The sequence below is a fragment of the Megalobrama amblycephala genome, linkage group LG4, assembly GCF_018812025.1.
Source record: "Megalobrama amblycephala isolate DHTTF-2021 linkage group LG4, ASM1881202v1, whole genome shotgun sequence".
Lineage (NCBI taxonomy): Eukaryota > Metazoa > Chordata > Actinopteri > Cypriniformes > Xenocyprididae > Megalobrama > Megalobrama amblycephala.
Window position 1 is genome coordinate 26,559,543 of NC_063047.1, and position 16,699 is coordinate 26,576,241.

General features: G+C 35.5%; 1 protein-coding gene across 2 annotated transcripts in view; it reads right to left on the bottom strand.

Annotated features, from left to right (window-relative positions):
• Positions 1 to 2,513: 2,513 nt before the first annotated feature.
• Positions 2,514 to 16,699, bottom strand: part of atp8b5a (ATPase phospholipid transporting 8B5a) — a 33,440-nt gene continuing 19,254 nt past the window's right edge. For both annotated transcript variants that reach the window (XM_048188652.1, XM_048188653.1), the window contains 17 exons: positions 16,248 to 16,435; positions 15,495 to 15,703; positions 15,287 to 15,333; positions 15,044 to 15,209; positions 14,760 to 14,948; positions 14,564 to 14,679; positions 12,688 to 12,852; positions 12,122 to 12,233; positions 10,761 to 10,866; positions 10,355 to 10,496; positions 8,808 to 8,991; positions 7,434 to 7,657; positions 7,233 to 7,316; positions 6,264 to 6,509; positions 6,028 to 6,166; positions 4,883 to 5,013; positions 2,514 to 3,956 (listed from right to left, as the gene is read on the bottom strand). In XM_048188652.1, the coding sequence (XP_048044609.1) occupies positions 3,636 to 3,956; positions 4,883 to 5,013; positions 6,028 to 6,166; positions 6,264 to 6,509; positions 7,233 to 7,316; positions 7,434 to 7,657; positions 8,808 to 8,991; positions 10,355 to 10,496; positions 10,761 to 10,866; positions 12,122 to 12,233; positions 12,688 to 12,852; positions 14,564 to 14,679; positions 14,760 to 14,948; positions 15,044 to 15,209; positions 15,287 to 15,333; positions 15,495 to 15,703; positions 16,248 to 16,435 (2,769 nt within the window). In that variant the 3' untranslated portion in view covers positions 2,514 to 3,635. The remainder of the gene's footprint in view (positions 3,957 to 4,882; positions 5,014 to 6,027; positions 6,167 to 6,263; positions 6,510 to 7,232; positions 7,317 to 7,433; positions 7,658 to 8,807; positions 8,992 to 10,354; positions 10,497 to 10,760; positions 10,867 to 12,121; positions 12,234 to 12,687; positions 12,853 to 14,563; positions 14,680 to 14,759; positions 14,949 to 15,043; positions 15,210 to 15,286; positions 15,334 to 15,494; positions 15,704 to 16,247; positions 16,436 to 16,699) is intronic.

Here is a 16,699-nt window from a genome sequence, read left to right on the forward strand (position 1 = left end):
TCTTCAGTGTCACATGATCCTTCAGAAATCATTCTAATATGCTGATCTGCTGCTCAAGAAACATTTAATGTGTACAATTGTACAAAATATTTGTGTACAATATTTTTTTTCAGGATTATTTGATGAATAGAAAGTTCAAAAGAACAGTGTTTATCTGAAATCTAATCTTTTGTAACATTATAAATGTCTTTACTGCCACTTTTGATTGATTTAATGCATCCTTGCTGAATAAAAGTATTCATTTCTTTAATTTCTTTAAAAAAAAAATAATAAAAAAAAATTCTTACTGACCCCAAACTTTTGAACGGTAGTGTATAATGCTACAGAAGCTTTGTATTTCAGATAAATGCTGTTCTTTTGAACTTTCTATTCATCAAGGAATCCTGAAAAAAAAAAAAAAGTACACAACTGTTTTCAACATTGAAAATAATCATAAATGTTTATTGAGCAGCAAATCAGCATATTAGAATGATTTCTGAAGGATCATGTGACACTGAAGACTGGAGTAACGATGCTGAAAATTCAGCTTTGCATCACAGGAATAAATTACTTTGTCAAATATATTTAAATAGTACACAGTTATTTTAAATTGTAATAATATTTCACAATATTACTGTTTTTTACTGTATTTTTAATTAAATAAATGTAGCCTTGGTGAGCAGACGAAACTTCTTTTAAAAACATTAAAAATCTTAGTGGTTCCAAACTTTTGGACTGTACTGTATATTGTGATCCAATGTAATGACATTATTGCATTGAAGGTGTTGTATGAAGTGTCCAAATACTTTTTGGCTCTTGTGTTTTTAATCATTCTATCTTTAATGTGATAGTGCTTTCAGGTTCAAAGTGTTTAGTAACAAGGAGGCATACAGTATAACTAAAACAAATATTAAAAATTAAAGGAATTAAAGGGATAGTTCACCCAAAAAAATCAATATCCTGTCATTATTTATTTACTCACCATTATGTTGTTCCACATCCGTAAGACTGACTTTCTTATGTGGAACAGAAAGTGGTCGCGGTGGTTAAAGGGATAGTTCATCCAAAAATGAAAATTATCCCATGATTTACTCACCCTCAAGCAAGGTGTATATGACTATCTTCTTTCAGACGAACACAATTGGAGTTATATTAAAAAAATATCTTGGCTCGTCCAAACTTTATAATGGTAGTGAATTGGGCTCAATATTTTGAAGCCCAAAAAAGTGCATCCATGATCCATCCATCATAAAAGTAATCCACACGGCTCCAGGGGGTTAATAAAGGCCTTCTGAAAAATATCGATATGTAAAACTTTATAAACTATAATAACTAACTTCTGGCAACAGCCATACGCACGTCTAATTCCGATGGAAGAGTGACCTCTGACCCGATGCATGACTTATTGATGAATGCAGAAACACAGAGGAGAGAGCAAAAGAAAACACAAATTAGAAGTCTAAAATGAGAATTTTTAAAGAGAAGTAGTGAAGGATTTCAATATAAGAGAAGAGGAGCTTGAGTTGGTTGCCCAGCCCTATTTCTTTCACTCTTCCACCGAAACTCAACTTGCTTATGGCCAAAAACCCATTCCTTCACTTTAGAAGATCTTTATTAACCCCCTGGAGCCATGTGGATTACTTTTATGATGGATGGATACACTTTTTTGGGCTTCAAAATCTCAAACCCCATTCACCACCATTATAAAGCTGGGAAGAGTCAGGGTATTTTTTAATATAACTATTCTTAGACGTGTTCGTCTGAAAGAAGATAGTCATATACACATAGGATTGCTTGAGGGTGAGTAAATCATGGGATAATTTTCATTTTTGGTTCAACTATCTCTTTAAAAGCCCACATCCGCAGAAGCTTATCAGTCAATAACAACTTAAAACACAAAGTTATTGATTTAGAAGACTTATAGTTAATACAGTAAAGGAGTCAATGATCCTTATATGGTGCTTTATGATCTTTTTCAAAGATTGACAGCCTCAGTTCTCATTCACTTCATTATATTGCAGAGTGGCCAGAATATTACTTTAAAAACTTGTGGGTTGGAATGCCATTAGGGTGAATAATTAATGGCAGAATATTAATTTTGGGGCGAACTTTTAACATCTGTGTATAACTGAACAGACCTTGGTCAAACTTACACTTTTAAACAATATTGAAAAAAGAAGTGTAAAAATGCATTTTATTTGTATAAAATATTTTTTGCTTTTACAGAAGGGTTTGCATAGTACAGTACAATTTGATTATGGATGAGACACATATATATATATATATATATATATATTAGTATACAGAGTAAAGCTGAATTCTGAAGTTTCTTTCCTGTATTGAAAATACACTTATAAAAAAATAATTGTACAGTGTTCCCAAACCATATGAATGAACTGTAATTAAAAAGTAGATTCCTTGTGCTAACAATGTTTTTTTTTTTTAAGTCAAAGTCATATGCAAGGCACTCTATTTAGGTATTTAATACTATGAATTGTGTTTTCTTTTCAGCTCTGAGTAAAAGTTATAACATGAAAAAAATGTTCCTTGATCTTTTGAAAAAAAAGAGAATGTTGTAAACATACTTTCAGAAGTCAAAACTCCTGTCCTTCTCAAAAAAAACTCTTGTCAAAGTGATGAATACACAAAACCCCCCAATATTTACCTACAATAAATGCCTATTTAGCAGCTTGGACTGCCTAGTCACAGTGAAATAATGAGGAGGAAGTGGGATACTGCTATTCCTAAACACCAGAAGAATAAGATATGGTTATTCTAGCTGATAATAAGTTGGTTAAGATTGAAAGATGTGTTAAGCCTTTGAGATGTTGTGCTTTTTCTGGCTGTCGGTTACCATAGCATGTGTGACTCTGCATCGACTTCCAACGGATCCCAAAATTAGTAAAGAGCGGCTGACATTTATTTTTAACAAGGTCCTTGATCACGTCAGTCCAGTCTTAACTATCTGAGGGCCGGATTTCAGCATTGTTACTCATTTCACATGCTAAGGCGGCCCTTATTACAGAGCTCTTAAAGGTACAGAGGCAAAATGTTTAATTCTACAGGCCAGAGAGAGGGAGGAAAATGGTCATGAAAATCTAAATTATGACAGTTTGGGTGTAAATATTTTTTGATACACATTATGAATGGACCTCAGGAAATAAAAGGATAAAATATGATATAACCCCTTTAAGTTACGAAATGATTATAAAATGTTTGGTGTGGTGTATATTGATCTCAGGATGTCAAACGGCAGTAGTGGACATAGTACCTGGAAGAAGAAAAGAACAGGAAACAGTATTTTGAATTGAGCAATCTCCTTTTTGACTTCCTCGACTGGCGTGCTTTCATTGTTTTCTGTTCTCTTACAGTCCAGTAAGTATGTCATTCCCATAGTAGTGATGACAGTACTTGCTGTCCGTCAGCATGATGGGTATTTCACTTTGTTCTTGCTGTAAACCACACATGTATTTTGAGTGACAAGTGTGTCTCTGCACACAAGATTTCGTACATTTAGGAATCATTGTTCTTAGTGTGTGTATATACTGCTATACATATCAACATAAAACAGCAGCTGTAAAATGGTCCTCAAGAGTTCAAACCCTGTAAACTGTGTTTAAGGTTTTGGTTCTAGCTCTGAATGAAAAGCTGCACCCTCAAAAGGAAGAGTCTTTAACAGCACGGAACTTCTGCAGTGAAGTGGGTTCTACTTTCTGTTTTGGGTTCTGTTCTCGCCCGACCGGACTGTACCCCGCAGACCGACCTGTGGGCTTAAACCCCGGAGAGCGTCCTGTAGGAGTGAAGCCCGTGGAGCGAGCGGGTGCAGGTCGCCGCAGGAATCTGCGAGAGGTCACAAGGTCACCGTAACCTTGGGCGTGAGAGAAGGCGTAACCAGATCGACGCGTGCTCCTGCGGGTGAGCCTGGCGCGTCGTGGGCGAGGAGCAGGCTCCTTCATTTTACACACCTTATACCTCACCTGTATTTAACAACCAAGAGGGAAATATTCATTTGTTCATTGTTTGTCCATCCATTTCACCAAACACTGAGATACTTTTTTATACTCTTTTACTCATTATACTACCACAATTTACTCTATAATGTGCATATTGCATAATTCCTCTTGTTTTGTCTTCCTCTTTCATTCAGCTACTCACAATGACTACATTTACATGCACGGCAATACTCCAGTATTAAACAGAATTTGGCAAAGTTAGTACTGAGTCAAGTACTGAGTCATGTACACACTGCAATCCGATTGCATCATTCCTTGAGAGACAATCACTGCATTCTGCAGAAATTCACTATTCTGAATTTAAAAAAAGTGCAGTTTCACATTTTTATCTGCAGAACAAAATGAGAAAAAAAAAAAACATTTTATCTTGCAACATTAAGTTATAAATGAAAAATCAATGCATTTCTAGAGAGAGAATGACCATTTTGTGGTTTTATCAGGCACTTTTGAAGCTAAGAATTGTTAGTCCTAATTAAATTATTATGTAACAAGTAGTGATAAAACTAATAAGAGAGCATACTGTATGGCAGCATCTTGAATATCTCAAGAAATAACAGCGGGGAAGGAAACATGCATTTGTAAACCGGCAAACTTACAACAAACATGTATACAGGCATATTATGATGTCTGTACATATAAAAACATCATATTTGGAATATGGCTGAAACCTGAATATAGAACTTAAATGGAATTTTGATGTGCATGCAAACATTGTCAATCACTGAATATTCAGAATATGCCAATGTGCAAATTGAGTGAAAAATGAGCTGGAAAGTGAATTATACATACAAATTGTTCATGGAGTAAAAATGTAATTCTGTAAGTAAACAGAAGTGTGTGTTACAGTATGCTGAAGATCAATAATGTGATGTAGAGTGAAGTAACTATACCTTGTCATTGATTGTAGGAGAGATCTGGGTGTAGAGGAACCGATAAGCAAACACAGGCAACACACACAGTAGAGCTGTCAATGCAACAGTCAGCCACACGTTGGACTGGCTGAGACAATTCTGGGCAGTTCCTGTAAAACACAACAAACACACAGTATGCACTCTATTCAAACTACTATACAGTTTTCTTAAAAATTAGTATGCAAAACAGCATGTAATATTTCAACACATTTCAAAATATAGTATATAGTTAGTATAGTTAAAAAAAGTAGCTAAATAGTAATAGTACAAATAGCTAAATCTAGTAATGACTTTGTACAATTTATTTCACAGATGTAAGCTAGTATACACACACACACATATACATACATATATATATACATACACACATATATATATATATATATATATATATATATATATATATATATATATATATATATATATATACACACACACACACACATATATATATATATATATATATATATATATATATATATATATGTGTGTGTGTGTGTGTGTGTGTGTGTGTGTGTGTGTGTATATATATATATATATATATATATATATATATATATATATATATACACACACTGTGTTTCAGATTATTATGCAAGTGACATATCTGTTGGATTTCAGTACAATAAACATTCAGATTTTAGAAAGTGTGCGTTTGTTTGTTTTATTTTCCATATCTTTTTAGATAACTGGTATCAATCTCAGACAGGTTTGAGTAGTTTGCCAGGTCTACTAAGGTAAATGGAAAACTACTTAAAGATGTTGTTCCACATTATTAAGCAAGTCACAGGCAATATGGGGAGGAAGAAAGAACTGTGACTTGTTTAATAATGTGGAACAACATCTTTAAGTAGTTTTCCATTTACCTTAGTAGACCTGGCAAACTACTCAAACCTGTCTGAGATTGATACCAGTTATCTAAAAAGATATGGAAAATAAAACAAACACTTTTTTAGAAAAAGTAAAATCTGAATGTTTATTGTACTGATACTGATATGTTACTTGCATAATAATTTGGAACACAGTATATATATATGGTTTACCTTTTTGTGACAATTTATTTTTGACTGTCTGAACCAATGATGAGACAAAAATAAAAATTGTATGGAGTTGATCCTTCTTACCTACAAATGCAAAAGAAGATGGACGTAACCGGTAAAGTCCATCGGTATACATGGCAAATGTCAATATAAAGAACATTCCTAAACTTCCCCAAACGAAGAGATGGTTAACAACAGTCCAATATGAGAGGTCCAGTCCCAACTATAGGGAAGATAGAGCAGAAATGAGTTGAAATTAGTGAAAACTAACCATTCATTCAAATTAATAACACACACATGCAATGCAAGGTTAAACTGACCTGTACACACACAGTGACGGTGAGGCAGGTTTGAGTAATCAGAGCGAACGACTGATAGTCTGCACCATCTCGTCCGTCATCTCTCACTGTGTCATATACAGCGGCATAAGGCACAAAAAACAGCACCAGAGAGCTGTAACAGCTGTGAAGTGCACACATCATGAAAGCACGTTTACTGAAGTACTGGCTCAACTGCCCTGGCACATACAGCTGAGGGAACTCGAGACTCCAGCCAGCATTCACATCCTGAAGAAACATAAAAAACAATATTAAGTAATATTTCATTGTAATAAACCAGTCCATTTCTAGCCATTAATATATCATTGAAATGATACAAGGTCTCATTAATCTCCTTAATAACACACAAGAGCATGGCGAAGTGACATATTGAAGGTTAATATGAAAAAGTCCACTCTTTGCTCTAAAAAATATGTTCCTTCACAACTGTCTGAATGCAATATCAATCAGAATTGCATTTGTTTGGACATACACAGACATAAATAAATTCCCAGTTATGGTGCATTTTCCATGACCCAAATTTTGATTAATACATTACAGATATACACTAGCCATATAAAACAGCTTGGTTTAAAATTGGTTATGGAAATCAGTTTAATACATTTACATGACACTCAATATTCAGCAATATTACCGATTTGACTGCACTGACACTATTGGATGAGAACTCATTTCTCATTTAATACTCATTGAATTGAACTAATTTCATAATGAATGTACTATACACAGTTATTGAACTGAACTGAATCAATACTGAACTGATTTCAACTGTTCAGTTTGTCTTTAAAGCTGCTTTTGAAACAATCTGTATTATATAAAGCGGTGTATAAATAAATGTGACTTGACAAGACTGATATAACCCAATTTTGATTAATGAAGGACCATTCTTATGCATATAACACACACACACACACACACACACACACACCCACACACACCCACATATCCTACCTGGTCAAACAGGCTCATTCCCAGAACAGGCAGGGCAGTGTATACCAAATTATACAAAGTGATGAAGCCTTCATCATATACTGTCTAGAAAGAGATGCAAGAATCAAGAAAGATTTATATATGTTTATATTAATCAAAGTTTTTGCGAGAGTAATTGCACAGAAAGAAGAACTGTTTTCAGCTCTGTTGTGATTGGCTCACCTGAGCAGAAAAGCCGCAAAAAAATGCGTACCAGAAGTGCACAAAGGTAAAAGTGAAGTTCTTATAGAAGAAGTAACGCAGGAACTTGCACATGCGCAGGTATGACCAGCGCCCATGTACCAGCAGGAGGCGCTGCAGGAAACGGAACTGAGCAAAAGAAAAGTCACTAGACAGCACTGCCTGCATCCCCTCCTGACCGCTGATACCCACACCGATATGAGCCGCTGCAGAGAGAGAGAACAAAGACAATATGATTAATACAAATATAATTAAATTAAAAATAAAGCTTAAACATACAATAAATATCTTTTGCAACCAGCTGAAAAATCATTAACCATTATTTACTACTACTTGCTGGAGGCATATCATTTACATAATCTGGTGAGAGGACATTCTTCTAGAGAAATTAAAACCATCTTGAGATTAATGTTGTTAAATTTCGAGAAAAAAGTCGAAATAAAATGTTGAGAATAAACTCATTAAATTACGAGAAAAAACTCGTTAAATTTCAAGAAAAAAGTCAAGATAAAATGTTGAGAATAAACTCGTTAAATTACGAGAAAAAGAATTTGTTTTCGTTAAATTACGAGAACAAATTCGTTAAATTATGAGAAAAATGTCGTTAAATTTCGAGAAAAAAGTCGAGATAAAATGTTGAGAATAAACTCATTAAATTATGAGAATAAAGTCATTAAATTACGAGAAAAAAGTTGTTGAATTATGAGAACAAATTCGTAATTTAACGAATTTGTTCTCGTAATTTAATGAGTTTATTCTCAACATTTTATCTCGACTTTTTTCTTGTAATTTAACGAGATTTTTCTCGAAATTTAACAACTTTAATCTCGAGATGGTTTTATTTTTTTATTATTGCGTGGCCCTGATTCTCTTCCGTACCATGCTACAGTGTTGTTAAACTATTAAAAATCGTTTTCTGTAATTGAAAGCTGAAATAAAAGAAAATGTAAATATAAGAATGAAAACTTAAATGAATAAAATAAACGAAAATAAATGAATATGTTTAAACTGCTAAAGTGCCAAAACTGCTAAATCTAAAACTCAAATAAAAAAAATATATAAAAATACATATTAAAAAACTAATACAAATTACTAAAACAAACTAATATTAAAATAAACACTGAAAATAAAAAAAATTAAAAATATTAATAAGTACTAATAGTATAAAAATAATACAATGCTACTGACAAGGATTAAAACTTACAAACTTTAATTCTGATTTAATACCCACAGAAACATTTAAATTATTTTCACATTCTGTCTAAAATTCCATTTTGTATAATAAAACAACACAAAGAATTTTTTTAAGGATGTTTGTTTTATTATACATCCATATTGCTGTAATGCTGAATTCACCTTTAATCATGCTAACATCATTGGCTCCATCTCCTATGGCTAGAGTGACCGCTTTCTTATATTTCTTGACGAGCTCCACCACCTGAGCTTTCTGCAGAGGAGTCACCCGACAGCAGATGACCGTCTTGCACATGCACGCCGTCCGCAAAAACTCCAGCTCCACGTTGCTCTCCAGAGCATACGCCTACAAACACAAAGATCCCAGACAACTACATTACAGTGTTACACAGCAACACAGTGTCGGGGAAAGTTACTTTAAAAAGTAATGTGACAATATTATATTACTCACAAAAAAAGGTAACTAATTGCATACTTTTTATGGAAAGTAATGCGTTACGTTACTTTTGCTTTACTTTTTGTCACCTGGGCTGAGCTTGCTTGTTTGTTTTTTGATGGAAGAGAGCTCTATTTTTGGCAAATGTAAAGACCCTTTCCCACCAAAAGTAAAATGAATAAGCCTCAGACTGAATAAAACGCAAATTCACACCTGTATAATAGAGAGATTGCAGCAATAAAAACAAAAAATTAAACACAAATGTGTTGTTTAACTAAAGTAATTTTTGCTTATTGGTATGGTTGAACTGGATCATCAAAGGTCAAAAGGCTAATAAAGTAAGATTAAATAAAGGTGCAGTTAATTTTGGCAGCATCTAGCGGTGAGGTTGCGAACTGCAACTAACGGCACACACCCCTCCCTTTTGGAGAAGCTACAGTGGCCGTCTGGCCGACATGTTATCGTCTGAGAGAGCAGAGAGTAGCCTGTGTGAAGCAATGAGGTTTCTTCTTACTTCTAACAAAGAACGGTCTCTGCTTCTAATAAACCACGACTACTACTACTACTTTGTGTGTATTCAACGTAGTGACGATGTAAGCTGCCTCTAAAAACACGAACGATTTAGAACAACAACAACATAGTGACTAAACGTGCTCTGTAGAGTTTTTGTCCGTTTAGGGCTACTGTAGAAACATGCCGGTGCATAATGGTGACTTGACGTGGAGTGGGGACCCGCGGTGTATGAGATAGAAATGGCTCATTCTAAGGTAATAAAAACATAACAGTTCATTACGTAAGGTCTTTATGTACTGCTGAAAACATAGTTATGTATATTATATTGCATTTCTGTCAATAGATCCTCCCAAATTTTACACATTGCACCTTTAAATAAAGTATATTTGTATTATTTAACATATTTAGTTAGTGCAGGATTGAGTAATAATCTGAGATTGCATTTCAGAGTTTTTATTCGTTTTGAGGACTACTGAATCTGTTTTTGTGCAAGTGAGATGAGTAAATGTCTGCTAACATTTAGTTGTGAACTACAGTCATGTTAGGAGAGGTGTCAGTCAATAAATGGGAAAACAATGTAACTTTACTAAACAAAGCTGAAAAAGTTACTCAGATATTTTGTTGTAACATTCATATACACAAATACAGGAAATGAGATGGTTTCACTCTGGGCAGTCACGCCCATATTAGTGCCAAGAGCAGCATACCATTAGGACATTAGACTGATGTGTAGAGGAGGGAAAGAGACAGTATTTCTCACCAGACTGTGTCCATTTATCACCAGTCCGTACTCTCCATTTACATTTTCATCCTGAACCACTTTAGGTGTATTACCCAGGATAATCTCAGGAATAAGAAATTTATCTTGTTCAGTATCAGGACACATCTTTAGTCGGGCATCCCTTTTCAAAAGAGAGACAATATAAATATAACTATCAGAACAACAATGTCAAAAACACAAAAATGTCTAAAAACAAAAGGAGGAAAAAGAATCATGCAAAAATTATGCTTTCACAAGCTAAATTTGGGATAAGAAATTTAATGGAGATCATTTAAATTTCCCTAGCACAGCCTTTTTTGGAGGCCCACCCAAATGAGGAATGTTGCCTTCGCCCATGTGTTTCAGTACATGATACATATGATGTCATCTGCATGGAGTAGATTACCTCAGCTCCTGTCTGACCTCCTCGGGTGAGTTAGATGCAACAATAAACACGTCGTTCATCTCCTCCCTCAGCAGGTTACATGAGTAGCCGATGTTCTCAGCGGTTTCTGTTAGAGAAAGACCGATAGTACAGGAAACTGTTTTATTAAAGTTTTCAGAGAGGCTTTTGGTAATATATCATTAAAGGAACTTAATTAACAATCCTGACAAACATGAACACAAGAGCACACACACATGGCGGGTAATCATTACATTACATAATGATTATAAATGGCACAAGCACTGACCTCATTACATTACATAATTAAATCATTGCACTTTCATAATGCAAAACATAGAAGTTTGTGTTTAAGTCTAAAATAGTCTTCGGGAAGGGAATGTGTTCATGAAAGTACAGTAAAAGACTTGGGTTTACTTTAAAGGATTAGTTCACTTTTAAATAAACTTTTCCTGATAATTTACTCACACCCATGTCATCCAAGATGTCCATGTCTTTCTTTCTTCGGTCAAAAAGAAATTAAAGTTTTTGATGAAACATTCCAGGATTTTTCTCCTTATAGTGGACTTGAATGGGCACCAAACGATTGAAGGTCAAAATTAGTTTCACTGCAGCTTCAAATTGTTCTACACGATCCCAGATGAGAAATAAGGGTCTTATCTAGTGAAACCATCGCTCATTTTCTGAAAAAATTTGAAAATTATATAAGTTTTAACCAGAAATGCTCATCTTGAACTAGCTCTCTTCTTCTTCTTCGTTATTAGAATTCCAGCAGTGTAGACGCTGCTAAGCTTATTACTGCCCTCCACAGGTCAAAGTTTGAACTTATTTTTATATCCAATATGCTAGTTCAATAGTATATAACAATTAGTTCAAACTTTGACCTGTGGAGGGCAGTAATACACTTAAGCAGTTTCTACACTGCTGGAATTCTAATAGAGGAGAAGAGGAAGAGAGCTAGTTCAAGGTGAGAATTTCTGGTTAAAACTTACATAATTTTCAATTTTTTTCAGAAAATGAGCGATGGTTTCACTAGATAAGACCCTTATTTCTCATCTGGGATCGTGTAGAACAATTTGAAGCTGCACTGAAACTGTAATTTTGACCTTCAATAGTTTGGTGCCCATTCAAGTCCACTATAAGGAGAAAAATCCTGGAATGTTTTCATCAAAAAGTTTAATTTCTTTTCGACTGAAGAAAGAAAGACATGGGGGTGAGTAAATTACCAGGAAAAGTTTATTTAAAAGTAAACTAATCCTTTAATGTCAGTAAATTCCAAATTTCCAAATAACACTGGGGATATGAAAAGGGTACACAAATAGTAGAAAGAAATGGCTGAATTTTAGAATTAAATGATGAAGCACCTTGCTTGTCCCCAGTGAGCACCCAGATTTTGATTTCTGCTTTGGCCAGCTGTTCAATGGTCTGAGCAACTCCATCCTGAAGCTTATCTTCTATGGCCGTGGCCCCAATTAACTACACAAAAAGGACAAGATGAAGAAGAGATGACAAGCACTTTAGCCTTACATTCTAAAAAATAGCTAATATTGAGGGTGAATTAAACAGAGCATCAAACTATAACCTGCAATGGTGCTGGTAAAGAAAACCAAACGGCTACCATGAATATTATGTGAGCACAGACCAAAAGCACAAAAGGTTCAGGCAAATGACAATGTTTACATTTAGTGCAATTTATATGATTAAAAAGAAAGTATTAGCAAAGTAATCTAAGAAAAATATTGTGCTTTTTCATTATTGGGATAAAAAAAAATATATTGAAAATTCCTCTGAAAATATCACATATTTTAAGTTTTTTTTTAATATTAGTTATCACATATTTTAATAATTTATATGATAAGATAGTCACTTGATATTTTGATATATATACACAACAGTATGGTGCTGGATATATTTAGTATAGTGTGTATACCATCATATCTTTCTCTATCTCCTCATATAGTTTGTCCAGATTCTCTTCCCGGTCCTCCAGTGCCACACTGGACTCATGGTGGCGCTGTTTCCACTCTGAAAAATATTCCTCATCCAAATCCTTATATGCTAGAACAAGAGTCCTCAACCCCTCTCCTGCAAACTCCTACAGAGTTAGAGAGAAAAAGATTCAATCACCATCAAATATAAAGTTAATGGGTAATATGTATAACATATGTAACTGTGAATGATGAGAATTCCGTTTGTGAGGAAATCTGCAGAGCTTTTTATGGAGTTCACTTGCTTATGAGGTTCTGTTTAAAGGGTTAGTTCACCCAAAAATGAAAATTATGTCATTAATGACTCACCCTCATGTCGTTCCAAACCCGTAAGACCTCCGTTCATCTTCGGAACACAGTTTAAGATATTTTAGATTTAGTCCGAGAGCTTTCTGTCCCTCCATTGAAAGTGTAGGTACGGTGCACTGTCCATGTCCAGAAAGGTAATAAAAACATCATCAAAGTAGTCCATGTGACATCAGTGGTTAGAAGTTTTTGAAGCATCTAAAATACATTTTGGTCCAAAAATAACAAAAAAAATACGACTTTATTCAGCATTGTCTTCTCTTCCGGGTCTGTTTATATCCACAGTGACGCTGCTTCTTCTTCTTCTACGGCGGTTGGCATCCAGCTTATTGGTGCATTACCGCCCCCTTCTGCTCCGGACTGTGACGCGATTAGGACATCCGCGACATGCACACCATTTTAAAAAATATAGCAATACCAAAATACAAACAATGTAGAATAGCTTGAATACAGCGTGCGTCTCCCTCAGACTGTAAACGAAGCTCGGGCGCACCGGATAACACGTCAGCAGCGTCACTGTCCGGAGCAGAAGGGGGCGGTAATGCCAGAGATTGTACATAATGGGGAGATAAGAGGGTCTGTATCTCTTATTATTAGAGAAAGCATAACGGCTAATCACGTGTGGCACCTCTCAGCCTATCATTTAATGTCAGTGACGACAGTCGCAACATTCCCTAGTCTGCCTTCTCTTAAAAAAATACATTTTTATCAAGCTAAAATCTACATATAGTTTCCAATGAAAGTATTGTTTAGTGTAAAACATTCTGAAGCTTGGCAAACAGGCTGTCCATTAATTAAATGATTAGCTATTTCTCCACAAAAGATGTTTAATCAGCATAGTGAAGCCTCTCATCCATTGACTTCCATTCAAAAAACAGCCTCCGGTCTCATTCCCTGCGTACCGCGGGGGGCGGAGCGTTAGCCGTTACGCTTTTTTGGCTAAAGGTTGCAGGCTTGCCATTCAGTGGCTTTGGTAATGCACCAATAAGCTGGATGCCAACCACCGTAGAAGAAGAAGAAGAAGCAACGTCACTGTGGATATACACAGACCCGGAAGAGAAGACAATGCTGAATAAGGTCGTAGTTTTTGTTATTTTTGGACCAAAATGTATTTTAGATGCTTCAAAAACTTCTAACCACTGATGTCACATGGACTACTTTGATGATGTTTTTATTACCTTTCTGGACATGGACAGTGCACCGTACCTACACTTTCAATGGAGGGACAGAAAGCTCTCGGACTAAATCTAAAATATCTTAAACTGTGTTCCGAAGATGAACGGAGGTCTTACGGGTTTGGAACGACATGAGGGTGAGTCATTAATGACATAATTTTCATTTTTGGGTGAACTAACCCTTTAAGTTAGGGAATGGTTTACTGCTCATCTAGACAGAAAGCCAAGGCAGCTTACAAGGTTTTGGAATAGAGCTGTATTGTGTGAGATAAGACAAACAAATATTTGTTTTGCAATCTTTTTGTATTCTCACTAGCGCCCTCTGGTGTTGACTCACATTGAGGTGTTCTGTGGTGACCTCCATCAGTTTGTTGCAGGAGGGATGTAGTCTCTCATATATGATGGTGTCTGCTCCTTTACAGTACAGGGAGAGTTTGCCCTCCGGATTACGAACTGAAAGAAAACCACACACCATATGAGAAGAAATTCTTCTTTATCACTTAATTGGTGCCAGCCAATGCCAATGTGCATACCAATCACAGACATCCTTTTTCGCACGTTGTTAAAGTCAAGGATGGCTAGCAGCTCATAGCTCCTCTGAATTCCCATCTCCTCTATGGTCACGGTCTCAGGGCTGCGCGAGCGGAACACAAAACCGAAATTACGCGCGGCTGTGACCAGAGCGCCCTCGTCAGGAGACTGGGCCTGGTACACCAGATCACCTGCAGAGCAAAACAGAAGGGAGAAAATGCAATTCATGTTTACCGTACACATACAGTATGTTGAAAGGAAAGGCATGTTACGCACAATCACTTACCCTCCTTTTTCTCTTCTGCCATAACAGTGTGACAGAGAGCTAGTAATCTGAAGAAAGCATGAACTTCTGGAAGCTCCAGCTTTACAGCCTCTACCAGACTGTGATCATAAAAGAGGAACTTTGGGTCCGCAAGCCGGTTAAAGGAAAAATCCACTGGTGTCATTTCCTATTATAAAACTGGAACTCATTAACCCAGCAGACTTGTTAAAAATCCTTGTGTTTGTTTGAGACTTTGCTTCTTACCTCTGTGATCTCCAGCCTCTGTCCGCTATAGTGATCAATAACATCTCCTGTAGGGCAGAGAAAACACATTTTTAAGTTCAAACAGTATCTGGCTGTTTGATCACAACAGGGGAGTTTTATGTCTCAGGATGACTGCATTGGCAATCTGTTGAAATAATATAGGCCTATAAATATAATAAACAACTCATGCATGTGAGATGGTCCTGACCATAAGATTTCCCGTTGATGGAGCATTTGTTGAAGGTCATGATGTTCTGGGTGAGCGTGCCGGTTTTGTCTGAGAAGATGTATTTGATCTGACCGAGCTCTTCGTTGAGTGTTGTGGTTCGAGCCTCAGCTGGCGTGCCAGTTCGAGCATGATACATGTTCCTGTCCCAGTTGATGTAGTAACTGTTGCCTAACCGGATCACCTCCATACTGCAATGTAAACACAGAGAATGAAAAGGACATTCTTTTCTCTTAATTAGTGCAAAATTGTTGCATCAGCATGGCAATTTGAATTGACAAACTGACAAAAGTTTAATTGAAAAAAGACAGAAGAGCTAGAGCCAACAGGCTTCATTTTACAACATCATTTCTTCATTTTACGAGTACTACAGTCCCAAGTCATAAACTTTGCTGAATTGAACTAATTTCATAATTGATGTACTTTACACAGTTACTGAACCGAAATGAATCAACAATGAACTGATTTCAACTGAATAATGTTTACTATTGTCTTTTTAGAGCTGCTTTACAGCAGATTCAAATTCTATTTGCATAATTGAGTCATTATTTTCCTGTTTATTACTGCGAAGCAGCTTTGAAATAATCTGTATTGTGTAAAGAGCTATATAAATAAAGGTGACATGACTTATGTCCAAATATTAAATGTAAAAAATTTTATGTGGTCTTAGACTTTAAATAGTTTGAATTGTTACTTCTTATAGCACACAAACAAGTATACATGAACAAACACTACCTAACATAAAGTGAGATGGGCACCACAGTGTTGAGGATTATAATGTAGGACCAGAAAGTGAGGAACGCTGAAAAAGCTATGTTCTCTTCCCGAGGAAGAAAGGCATTGAACTTTGACCCTGCGTGGTTTTCCCAAATCCCATTTCCGACAGCCAGAATAATACACATCAGAGCCAGAAGACCAAAAATCTACAAAGAAAACAACAGGTTAACTGTTACCAACCTTCTCCTTAAACAATAACCAACTGCATGCAATATTATGAGCAAATATATTTTTAAATAAATATTTTATTGTTTATTCATTCTATCTTTGTTCTGTTACTTTCTATTGTCTATATACACTACTGTTTGATTATATTTTAAAATATTATTTATTCCTGTGATGGCAAAGCTGAATTTTCAGCAGCCATTACTCCAGATGAAACATACATAATATACAGTATCTATAGAAAA